This window comes from Cololabis saira, chromosome 4, assembly GCF_033807715.1.
Source record: "Cololabis saira isolate AMF1-May2022 chromosome 4, fColSai1.1, whole genome shotgun sequence".
Taxonomy (NCBI): domain Eukaryota; kingdom Metazoa; phylum Chordata; class Actinopteri; order Beloniformes; family Belonidae; genus Cololabis; species Cololabis saira.
The window spans coordinates 10,318,079-10,330,938 of NC_084590.1; the positions used below are offsets into that span (position 1 = coordinate 10,318,079).

The 12,860-nt window shown below is 43.9% G+C and overlaps 1 protein-coding gene across 1 annotated transcript; it reads left to right on the forward strand.

The window, feature by feature from the left end:
• The first annotated feature begins 1,399 nt into the window (after positions 1-1,399).
• Positions 1,400-12,378, forward strand: LOC133442486 (protein krueppel-like). The gene is made up of 3 exons (XM_061720493.1): positions 1,400-1,594; positions 9,501-9,613; positions 12,354-12,378. The coding sequence occupies exons 1-3, from the start codon at positions 1,421-1,423 to the stop codon at positions 12,376-12,378; spliced, it is 312 nt and encodes a 103-aa protein (XP_061576477.1). The 5' UTR covers positions 1,400-1,420.
• The last annotated feature ends 482 nt before the right edge of the window (positions 12,379-12,860 follow it).

Here is a 12,860-nt window from a genome sequence, read left to right on the forward strand (position 1 = left end):
TGAGAAATTAAAAACTTTTGACAAGGCATGCATTTAATAATAATATTAACAATCAAAGCAAAGACAGACAAGGAGCTCGAAGCATAAACAACTCGAAAAAATGTACTAAATTCTGTATAAATAAGGGCATTTAAACGGCTGAGCTCGCCAAACCCACGTTGTATATGTTTTATTGAAAACATAAGCAGGACAAGAAGGTAAGTTGGTTTTGTGCCCTTTTTTTAAGTACTGTATCAAATCTTTTGAAATTAATATTGTTGTGGAAGTTTCAGGTGAAGTATAAAGACATTTATTTTTAAAGCAAGTAAAAGGAGTACTGAATGAGACTATCCTTGTCTTCTCAAACACAAAAACACTCTTTCTCTCTGAGTTTAAAAAAAATACATTTTTATTTAATTTATTTACGTTAAAGGTATTGTGACATAATTTTTAAAATGCTTTTAACACTATTAAAAGTCTTGGCCAACATCCCTCAAATGTGTCTAAAAGGGTGTAACAAGAAAAACTTCACTCTAGTACTCCATTCCTGGCTTTTTATGACGGTGTTTTTTTGCGCCGTGAAAAACGCTTCCTTTTCCCCCTTTCCTGTCAATCATTGCTCCGCTCCTCCTCCCAACCTCCTCCTCCAACCAACTGCTACACACTTCTGCCGTCTCCACACACATGCGCGCACACCGACCACAAACACCCACACACACAGCCCAGACAGGGCGACTACAGCCCGGGGATGAAGCCCGGGGATGAAGTCCGTGTGCACACCGAACCGGACTTCTAACAGCGGCATCGGAGAGTTAAGCCGGGTGCGACAGGCGAAGCATGCACGGAAAAGCAGCACGGCGAAGTAGTCCACCGCAAACAATCATAAAAATAAAGGCATGCAAGCAGCAGTGTCCCCTTATCTTAAGTCCAGTCAGTGGCCGCGGGTCTTTTTAGCAGTTTTCCTCCGGTGATGAGGTAACCCTACGCCGTAGGCTCTGCGTCGGTGTAACGCGGAACCATAAATCAGCCTTTATGGTGCGCTGGAGAGGAGAGGAGGCAGGGAGCTGGGTGGAGGGGGCGGTGATTTAGCGGCCCTTTACGTCACGACTCGCCACCAAACCAGATGCGCCGTTTTTGCATAGTTATGCGGAAAATCCCAGAAAGCACACAATACACTGAATGTTAAAAGTTCGTTGTTTTTTGGGTGTAATTGATGTCAAGACACCCAACAAAACACAAAAAATCAAGAAAAATGTGTTTTTCATGTCACAATCCCTTTAAAGTAAGTCTCTTTTCTTAATAATAACGAAATACAACTTCATATCCTGTCTGCGTGCACAGTGGAGTTCACGTGGTTCTGGGCTGCGTCCTCACGGGTTTACAGACGCACTTTTAGAACCAGGACTCGGAGATGGACCGGGGTCAGAACCAGGACTCGGAGATGGACCGGGGTCAGAACCAGGACTCGGAGATGGACCGGGGTCAGAAGCAGGACTCGGAGATGGACCGGGGTCAGAACCAGGACTCGGAGATGGACCGGGGTCAGAAGCAGGATCAGAACCAGGACTCGTCCAGCATCAGGACCAGAGCGGGATCTTCCTCTGCTGGTCTGCAGGTCAGTGTTCAGGTCCAGGTTCTGCTGATTCTGATCCAAACACTTTATTTTATTATGTGTCCGTAACTTTGAACGGAACCGCAGAAAACACAAACACGTGATCTTCCTCGGAGACTTTTAAACGTGTTTACGTCTGAATATGTGTTAATGTGGCGATGTTCTGCGGCGTCTACCTCCTGGTGTGCCGCTTTTCCACTAGGACTTACTTGGCCCGACTCGGCTCGGCGCGGCTTTACACGGCTCCACACGTGTGTTTTCGCACTGCCAGGGGAGAAGTGGGGGGGTTGGGGTGAAGCTGCTGTGACGTACTCGATTGCGCAACCTCTTTGTTTGTGTCGGCGCAGATGAGAAATCAGCTGGAGCCGGGAGCGGCTGAGAGTAAAACAGCCCGTCTACATCCCTTTTTTAATTCTCTCGTCAGTCACCAGGTTTATCAACATCTGCACCTCAGAGTTGGATCACCAAACAGACGTTTTGCGCTTCATAATATCATAATAAATCGCTGCGAGCCGCGGGTCGCTCTCGCGCTGACTCCCGCTTCCTGATTCAAACGTCTGACGGCCCCGCCCCCCGACCAATCAGAGGCGCGGAGGGTGATGACGGCCCCGCCCCCCGACCAATCAGAGGCGCGGAGGGTGGTGACGTCAGAAATAGTCCCTGCTCAGCCCGCAAAGAACCTGGCTGAAATGGTTACAGAAAAAAGTATCGACTTGGAGCGGCTCTACCCGTCTCAGCCCTAGTGCGAAAGCGCAAAACGGGTAGAACCGAGCTAAGGTGGTACCAGTGCAAAAGCGGCAATAGGCTACTACCGTACGATCCCCGTTTCTTTTATCTCAGTTTCTTTTTTTTCAAAGGCTTTTTCATGCAAATAGACGACTTAACAGTAGGAAGTCAGAATGTGCTTCCACATAGATCTATGTGTATGACGCTTCGGCGGAAGAAAGAAACCCGTCAGATCACGCTTCCACATAGACATCAACAATTATCTACTGGCAATGTTGGGGTAGTTACTCAAAAAAGTAATCCATTACATATTACTAGTTACTTTTTAAAAAAGTAATCCCTTACACTACTTAGTTACTGTGGTTGCTGAAAGTAACTGGTTACATTACTAGTTACATTACTTTTGGATTACTCCACAATATCACCTGAGCTGCACCATAACTCGATTGCCAATGAACAACATATACAGGACTGTCTCAGAAAATTTGAATATTGTGATTTTCTGTAATGCAATTAAAAAAACAAAAATGTCATACATTCTGGATTCATTACAAATCAACTGAAATATTGCAAGCCTTTTATTATTTTAATATAGCTGATCATGGTTTACAGCTTAAGAAAACTCAAATATCCTATCTCAAAAAATTAGAATATTCTGGGACTCTTAATCTTAAAATGTAAGCCATAATCAGCTATATTAAAATAATAAAAGGCTTGCAATATTTCAGTTGATTTGTAATGAATCCAGAATGTATCACATTTTTGTTTTTTTTAATTGCATAACAGAAAATAAAGAACTTTATCACAATATTCTAATTTTCTGAGACAGTCCTGTAGTTGTAGTGTAGGAGTGCGGTTGATGTAGGCAGAGAAACGACGGAGATTAATTCCTCTTTGGAGAGCACTCCATTTAATTCAATTAACACAGTGAATAATCAAAAACCACTAAACAGCAAACTCTCGCGCAGGTAAAGACGTGAACACCTCCGAGGTGTGTCTCTACTCTTAAAGTAGCACGTATAATTACAGGGAAGAATATCCCTTGTAAAAGGAACAACAAGGCATTGTAACATGGGCGAGGTCGCCGTGAATTATAACTCTGAGAATTAACAATTGTCCTGTGTGTGTATATCCACCACAGTAGAACCTTATTACTGCAGTGCCCAGATCAGCACCAGAAGTCCCGTAAAATCCCGTAAGATCACGTTAAAGGCTGATTTATGGTTCTGCGTTACACCAACGCATTATATTACTAATATTACTAATACTAATATTAATTATAATATTAGTTAGGGGTTGAATAGGTGAAACATGTTAGAATATATTTGGATATTATAAGATAATATGTTAAGAGGTAAAAAGTTTAAATTCATATGAGCTTCTCTGTTGAAGTTTTTGTTAAAATGATACAAATAGCTGCAGCTCGGTGTCTGTGTGTGAAACGGCTGCAGAGTTTGCAGGGCCAAGCTGCAGAGAGTGTGTGTGTGAAAGCATGCTCCGGTTTACGAGCGGCTGCAAGATCTGTGTCTGCAGAGAGAACTTTTCGCTGGGAAAAGGGGGGTTTTCAGTGGTGAAGTGAAGTGGAATTAGGCTGTTCATGAGCCTACTGTCATTTGCATGTCAGTGATATTTTACACAGAAAGGGTTGTATGGAGGAGAAACAACCCGTTGTACAATCTTTTTAGAAAACAAGAACTCTGAGTGCATACTAGCCTATTCACACTGAAAATGTGTACATTTGTGATCAGTGTTGCTATCATTTAGGTTGGGAGTTCATCTGAAATGCACCAATTGAGTTTGGTTAGTTTAGTTTGAGGAGAAGTAATTTACACATATGCACTGATACACAAACCCACATGCAGATGATCTGGAGTTTTTGTTTAATGTTAGTGGGTTTTTGTCTATGTGTAGTTTATGCATGGGGATTTATCCCACAATTTTCTTAAGACTTCTATGAGTCTTCATAGAAGAGCATGCATTTGCGTTGCGTTGCAGCATGCAAACAGAAGATTAAGAATCTCCTGAAGACTATATGATTAATCTGGAGACAATTTTTCTGACAATTTTCTGACAATTTTCTGGCATTTCTTTTGATTTGGGGAAAATATAGCTCAACAACAGTTGAGAAGGCATTATTTGATAGAATGCTGCCTTTCAGTCCGACGTTTTGTGACTATGACTTATTGTTTATATATATATATATATATATATATATATATATATATATATATATATATATATATATATAGTATATATATAGTTCACTGAAGACTACTGTTTACGTTGCAGGAAAGTTGCTGCACTGACAGTTTTTGTGTGGTGTTACTTTAATAAGACCATAACCTACTTGGGTTGAAGTAAGAAAGTTTTGAAACAGAAGAGTTCTGTGGTCCTTGACTCAGATAGGAGACAGAATTTAAAAGGTTTTGCCCCATCTAATCTGGTGATGGGAGGGGGGATCTGAAGGACATAGAGACCTCTTGTCCCTAGAGGGTCAGACCTGCCGACTTGCCAGGGTGCGAAGGTCAAGAAGTGGGAGGGCCACTTATCTGGGGAGCCTGACTCTGGCAGCCTGACCCTTCCAGGGAAAGGTCAACAAGGAGGGGGTCTGATGACAACGAAACCCCCACCCCTGTTGGCATGCAAAATAATGCTGCGAAAAAGACCGGTGCTTCCAAGGAATCTGTTCCCCCTGGTGGCTAAGTTGAGCCATAGGGAGTTTCTATGGCTCAACAGGAGGGAGTAGGGGTACATATGATACATCATGAGGATTAAATACTAAATACCCTTTAAAAAATTTTTAGTAGGAGCTTTCAGACATGTTGCAGATACAACATGAAAGGACCTATCCATTTGGAGTTATCCATATGGATTTGATTCTTGGAGTGAACTAATGGCCTGTTAAGTTAAGGCTCAGGAAAGCCATGGCCTGAATGCCGGCCATTAGTCGAACTGTACATGAGAATCGTCTTCTTGTTAGGCTGCTGTTTCTTCCTCTCCCTCTCTCCTCAACAGGAACTGCTGAAATGGGTGACCAGATCCTGAGTCGAGTGGTGAAACTTCATCACCCGTCAGGACGGGCCCTTTTGCTGTCCAAGATCAGGACACCGACAGCACAGGTAGCAGTAAAGGCTGCTGAATGATCTACTGCGTTCACCAGTTGCAGTGAAAGCTAGCGGAGAAACGTTCCAGGCTTGAGTAGTGCAGAGAAGTCGGACGGTACTCAAACCTTTGCCCGCTGAAGAAATCACCTGATGCCTATCTCACAAGCCCGGCCTGAAGAAGAAGACTAGCCAAACTGACTTGCGACAACAAACTAGGAGAGGAGTCCGAGGAATGGAAGAGACTTTTTCATTACTGAGTCATGCTGACATAATGACTGAGATTCTGATTCCGATTCCGACTATTACTGTCTTTGTACTTCTCTGTGTTTTCATTACCTGGATGTTTACGATGACACTGGAGTGTTTTATTTTGGGTGCTGTGAAGTTTCAAAATGACAAGAGGAGGGAAATGTGAGGTTAATCAACTCTTTTGAATTAAGATTGTCATTATGAAAATATAAAACTATCGGAATAGGCTTAATTAGGTCAGCTCAGAGAAGCTGACTGCTGCGTTTTGCACATCTTTACCATTGTTAACAGAAGTCACAGGACAGGCCATTTCCTGAGGGTATTTAGGGGGGTTGTCCGCTCTGTTAAAACAGTTGACTATTGTGCAGTTGTCCAATAGTTCCTGTTGTCCAGAGGGGGCCTCATTTGACCCCTTTGACCTTCGTGGTTCTTAAAGACTTTACCCTGACTGCTGGTTATCACATGTTAACAGATGACAGGGCAGCTCTTCCTGAGTTTGGGCTGACCAAACAACTATCCCATTGTTAGTTGACCATCTGATGACAACAATAACCTCTTGACCATTTAAGGATTCTTAAAAGGATGTCTGTTGCTCTGCACACCACAGATAAGTTGTTTATTAACTGAAAAGTCATAGGTATGACTTTTCAACCATCATCTGATCTGTTTGACCATCTGTTTCTTCTAATTGTTCATTGTTTACCAAATATGGCTGTTCCTGTCAGTTTCTCAAATAAATACCTCCTGCAAAGGAAGACCCAACAAGCATTTCGTCGAGAGCCACAGAGAGAGAGCCATGTTGCTCGACAGGGCTCCGACTTTGCTTCACTTCTGCGCAGAAGGCCTTAAAAATCATTCCACAAGTCTCTGTGTCTTTTCCTAAGTTATTAATTTATGTTGTGATGATTTAGGAACCTAACAGCAGCAGTAGTCTTGATGTGAGAAATCAACCTGTGCATGGAGTTTGATAAAGCACCCCCTAGAAAACTTTGTGCCTCAAGCCCCACAATACGGCTTGACGCACATGCACGAAAATCGCTATTTTTTATTTTTCTTCTTCATGACAGGGGTTTGCTTCAAAGATATCTGGCGCCATCTAGCGTTGTGAATGGGTATTATGTCTAGACCCCGAATGTAAGACGACCCCCACTTTTTCAGTCTTATTTCAATGCAAAAAACACTGTCTTATATTCGGGCCAATACGGTAACATATCAATGAAACCTCATATCGCGGCTCGAGTGCGTCGAGAAGACTTCAAAATCCTTCATCTTCTCCAACTGACAGTGGCTGCACATCCAGCGCTATATAACTGGTCAGAGCCTCCGTTATTTTAACGGCCCGTGGGTCGTCTCTTGCCATTGTCTGTTGCTTTTGCAGAACCTGAGCTAATGTTGGCTGTTGTGGTCTTGCAGTAACATTAGCAAACTCCGTATACTCAGCTTTATGATGCGCCTTGAGATGTTTTATCAAGTTGCTGGTATTAAACAACGTATTCTCCTTTCCTCTTCTTGACACCGTAGCAGCACGTAGCTTGCAGTCTGCCTTGCTTCTGTCGTCGTCCCTTATTTAGAAATATGTCCACACTGCTGACGTCCCGCTTGCATTAATTGTTGCTATCTTGCTTGAAACGGCGCTGCCAGTCTCACTCATGGGTATCACTCTCTATAACCGGACTGTAACAATGGGATTTTTTTTATGTTCTTTTTCTTCTTCTTCTCTGTTTTATTGGTGGATCGCAACCAACTGTAAGGTGCATACCGCCACCTACTGTACAAGAGTGTGTAACATCATTTCATTTAGCCTGTTTTTTAAATTCTATTTGATTGTTTATGTTGTTTCACATGGGCGGCTTCAAGTGAAGCACCGCACATGCTCAGTTGATGTACCTGCGATGAGACAGCGCGGAGGAAAGCCCAGCCGGCTGAGTTTTGTTTAAAATTGAATTTATGTTGCAAATAAAACCTGTCTTCCTATTCATTGCATTTTTCATTGCATTTTTAGCCTAGTTATTTTTGTGGTAGAAGTATCGGATCGGTACTCGGTATCGGCGAGTACACAAATTAAAATACTCATACTCGTACTCGGTGTGAAAAAAATGGTATCGGGACATCCCTAGAAAAGACCTTGGAGAAGTTGGAAGCTCGGCTTGGCGAGAATTGATCACAAATTCATCTGTTTGGAGTCGCCATTGATGAACCAGAGATTTAAGGCAGACGGAAAATTACTGGAATCTGCCTGTTTTTTTTTCAATGCAATTGTTGATTCTATAATCTGACCTTGACAGAGCAGCCTGGCAGGCAGCTCCAGTCACAATCTCCCTGGAGGAATGAAAACAAGGTGCTCTGCCCCCACTAGCCCTCCCCCTTCCCAGGACATCTGTGTAAAAGGGGTAACTTACCCCTTCTACACCAATCTGGTTCCAGGGCTGGTGCTAGTGCTGGTGCTAGAGCCGGTTCACGGTTGGTTCTAAGTAAGAACCGGTTGAGAACCGTTTGCTTTTACACAAGTGCTGGTGCCAGCAGCTGGCCAGAGAGCCACGTCATCACGTTACTGTATACATCACCATTTCCCGGTACAATTAGCTTAGTTGTTAAATAAATAAAAAATAATAATATAAACCTAGTGGAATACTGTAATCCAAGTCTGAATGTGTAAATGCTCCCGGGGGAGCTGCGATGCGGAAGCGGGCTGAAGGCTGGAGGAACCATGGATCGAGCGGCGGGGACCTGGGCTGGGAAACTTTGTCTGCTTTATGCAGTTGTATAAATTATATTTGTGCATGTTAAATAAATAAAAAATAATAATATAAACCTAATGGAATACTGTAATCCAAGTCTGAATGAGTAGATGCTCCCGGGGAGCTGCGATGCGGAAGCGGGCTGAAGGCTGGAGGAACCACGGATCGAGTGGCTGGGACGCGTCCCCGCGGGCTGGGAGCGGGCTGGGAGCGGGCTGGGAGGCGTCCCCGTGGGCCGGGAACCCGCCGATGGAGTGGCAGCCTCGCGTCCAAGCCCGCGGGGACGCGTCCCAGGGCTGGAACGCTTCCCCGCGGGCTCAGACGCGAGGCTGCCGCTCCATCGGCGGGCACGGAGCCCGCTGACGTTACTGTTGATGGATTGTACCGTAGACCACTACTGCTTCAGTTTTCCATCCATTATTAAATAAATGGATGTAATAATAAAAGAGTCTGCAATGTCTTCAACGCTCTGTTGTTTAAAAAACGGCGCTCTTCCGTGTTTACTCTGCTTTGGTTGTTCAGTAACACCGTCCCCAGCCCCGCCCCCAGCCCCTGACGTAAGCACGTAGCCCCCGACGTAACGTGGTTCTTTACTCTGGACCAGCAAAGAGTTGGTTCTTGTGTAGCACCAGTTTTGAGAGCCAGGAGCCGGTGCTTAGGCTGTGTAAAACCAAAGAACTGGTGCTAAGTCTGGCTCTAGCCCAGAACCAGCCCTGGAACCAGCTTGGTGTAAAAGGGGTACAGAACTATACCGGGCCGTCTGATAACATCAAGGACAATGGCTGACGAGCAGCTCTGAGGCGAAGTTCACGGACTTACCGCTCACACACACACTTGCTGATAACCACACCTCCCTCATTCTCAACGCCGTCCCGGCCCCCTCCCCTATCCCAGTGTTACCCTTGGGAAAACAGGCCCATAATACCATCTGTGTCGCCGCCGGTGTATCCGAAGTCAAATGCATTGTTTTTCTAAACTGCCAAATAAACCTGATTCTGATTCTTATTTAGACGGACAGCACTTTATAGAAACTGAAAAGCTTTTGAGAGTCAGCCAACAAGATGATTTAATCCTTCTTCTCTGTCCTTACAGAAACATAAAGGCAAAGGGAGACTCACAAGTTATCGCTGTGATCACTGCAAGAAAGTCCTCACCACTTCATCAGGTCTGAGAAAACATAAGAGGATTCACACTGGAGATAAACCGTTCACTTGTGATCAGTGTGGAGCAGCTTTTACCACATCAAGTGGTCTAATGACTCACCAACGTATTCACACTGGAGATAAACCGTTCAGTTGTGATCAGTGTGGGGCAGCTTTTACCAGACAAGATCATCTAAGGATTCACCAACTTATTCACACTGGAGATAAACCGTTCAAATGTGATCAGTGTGGAGCAGCTTTTACCAAAAAAGGTAATCTAATGGCTCACCGACGTATTCACACTGGACATAAACAGTTCAGATGTGATCAGTGTGAGGCAGCTTTTATCACATTAAGTCACCTAAAGAGACACCAACGTACTCACACGAGTTATAAACTCTAAAGATGTGATCAGTATGAAGTGGGGAATTGCAAAAAACACCTCAGCACAAAAAGCTAAATAATCAGACAACATCACACCGAAACTCGAAAGACCAACATATGATGCCCCCTGGACACCCCCTGGGAAGGTTCCTGGCATGTCGCACCAGGAGAAGATCCAGGACACACCGGAGGGAATGTCTTTTGGCTGACCTGGGAACTAGGGCTGAACGATTTTTGAAAATCATCTAATTGCGATTTTTTTCCTAAATATTGCGATTTAATATACGATTATTTTTTTCAAGGTCCTGTTCTCATGTATTTTTCAACTACATAAGCAATAAATCAGTCTGTTTTATAATAAACAATGTTAGATTTATTTAAAGCACAGATTACAACAATAAAGAAAACAAATCAGTGGCTTTACCTCTTTAACACGTCTACACACATCTGTATACATCTGTAGTGTTATGGATCGTTCTCTCTGAACCCAATCGCACAACACCAAACTGGGTTAAACTTTAGCCAAAACGAGGCGTAGTTTAAAAGAAAAATACAAAAAAAACTCCCACAGGAAACTCAGAACTTCTTCACAAACAACTCAAAAATCACAGGGAGAAAAAAAACCACCAGGAAACTAACAAACAAACCAACAACGCTCAGAGTTAACAAAACAAACCAGCAATGAACAACTCGCAGCCCCGCTCTCTGATGAGCTGACGGGCTGCAGGTTCAGGCTCACAGCGACTCAAGGCTGATTTATGGTTCCGCGTTACACCAACGCAGGGTACGCAGTACGTACGGCGCTTCGCCGCGTGACCTACCCCGTAGCCTGCGGCGTAGGCTCTGCGTCGTTTTAACACGGAACCATAAATCAGCCTTCACAGCGTGACTCCACTGTCCCGCGCGCAGCTCCTCGCCACGCCGACTCCGCGCTCATATATTTAATAAATTTATAAAGCCCATACATTCATAAAGCCCCACCTGGCTGAGCCCTAACACTTAGACCATGGTAGATAAGTTACACGCGGCACTGTTGACTTTTTTTCCCTGCCGGCAGCGTGACCAGATCACGTGACTGGTCAAATCGCAGCCTTTGCGGTTAGAAAATCTCGTTTTATCACATCGCGATATTATCGCAAATGCAATTAATCGTTCAGCCCTACTGGGAACGTCTCAGAAGAGCTGGAGGCGCTAACCAGTCCCACATCAAGTGGCATATTTATTGTTACACCATACTGAGATACAGAATGTAATTTAACTATTGCATTAAATATTCCACAAATACTGCATTAGCGCATCTCTAACATCTGTGTTCCTCCTCTACACCCCGAGCCACTGCCACCACTGGCTGAAGTGGTGCTGCTGCAAGAACATCCTATTATGTTTCATGAAGGCTGGATTATGGTTCTGCAACAAATCGACACCGAGCCTACGCCGCAGGTTGCCCCGCGTCACGCACCCCGCGATGCATGCCACGCCGTGACTGACGCGCACCTTTTAATTGTAACTACGGGTCGAGAGGTCGCAGACCCAACGCAGACCGAGAGGGCTGTGATTGGTTCGCTTGGTAGCAACGCATTTCCAGTTCCGGTTCATGAAGCAGTCGTGAACTTTCAGCGCTCTTTTCTTCGTGTATGTGTGATTTATTTTGTATTTTTTTTTTACACAATAGTTGTCCTTATCTCTTTGATCCACTGTGTCCGGAAAAGTCGGAAAACCTTTCAGGAAAAGATCACACCCCCTAGCGGCTGCGGGGGGTATTGCACTGCGACGAAATGGAGTTGCTGAGAAGTCCGGAGGATTCACGAGGGTGGCGTGTGCTCTGCGTTGGTGTAACACAGAACCATAATCCAGCCTTAAGTCTTTCTATGACTTTCACACAGATTATGCAGTGGACAGGAAGTCATCACCATTAATTTCACCAGTCGGACATCACAGAAGGCAACCTGCTGAATTCATCTTCCACAACCACTCGTGCTCGGTTGACTTTGTGCTTAAACGCAGGCTGTTCTGCTGTCAGTCGTCCAGTGTCATGGAATGGTTTCAAGAGCCAGTCCTGCAAAGGATAGAGTCTCCAAGAATGAAATACCCAGCAGTCACTGTATATTCCTGATGTGAGCAAGGAAGACGTTTCTCCGACTGGCGTGTGTGTGTGTGTGTGTGTGTGTGCGTGTGTGCGTGTGCGCGTGCGTGTGTGTGTGTTTTCATTCAACCATTTGTCCTTGAGAGCTGAACTTTCAGGATCGATTCCTCGAATGCTTTGCTATAGTAACATTTCTTGATATTTTGATGTTAAATCCACTGTTTTTGGCAATTTCTGTGGAACTGCAACAATCTCAAAATCGACCACATAAACGTATAAAGGTAGGTGCACAAAGATGTAACCTGTCAATCGTAATGTCAGCCTTGGTTCTGTTAGGAACCTGCTGATGCAAGATCAGTAGCGAGTCTTCAGGGACCACGTAGACCTGCTGGTCCAGGACTAAGACTGGACCACCTCCTCTAGAGCAGTGATGTTTTCTAACTCTACGGAACCCTCTACTCCTCTGTTCAGAAAACTCAAAATTCTTTCAATATATGACATAAATATTCATCAGATATATGTGTTTTTATACAAATATATATTTTTGCCTTTTTCTTTACCACTATCGTTTAGTAATTTTTTTACATATAATTCTCAAATACATTCATATAATACTAGACAGGTTAATCATCTTCATCTTCCTTTTTATAAAACTAAACACGGCCAGTTTTCCCTCAGATATTGCGTTGTACAGATATGGAACTCCAAATCTCACATTATCAAAAGCTCTGCTTCTCTAGAGATTTTTAAAAGAAATTTATCATCTCATTTAAAAAATGTCATACGTTTTTTCTTTGTTGATTTTTTTTTGTTTGTTTTTGTTGATTTTTTGTGTGTTGATGA

What these genes read in the sequence shown, in the direction of transcription:
- LOC133442486 (XM_061720493.1), top strand. Translation starts at nt 1,421, where the DNA reads ATGGACCGGGGTCAGAACCAGGACTCGGAGATGGACCGGGGTCAGAAG. An exon ending in CTTCCTCTGCTGGTCTGCAG is followed by an intron (nt 1,595 to 9,500) that starts GTCAGTGTTCAG and finishes CTGTCCTTACAG; the next exon opens with AAACATAAAGGCAAAGGGAG. An exon ending in ATTCACACTGGAGATAAACC is followed by an intron (nt 9,614 to 12,353) that starts GTTCACTTGTGA and finishes TGGTTCTGTTAG; the next exon opens with GAACCTGCTGATGCAAGATC.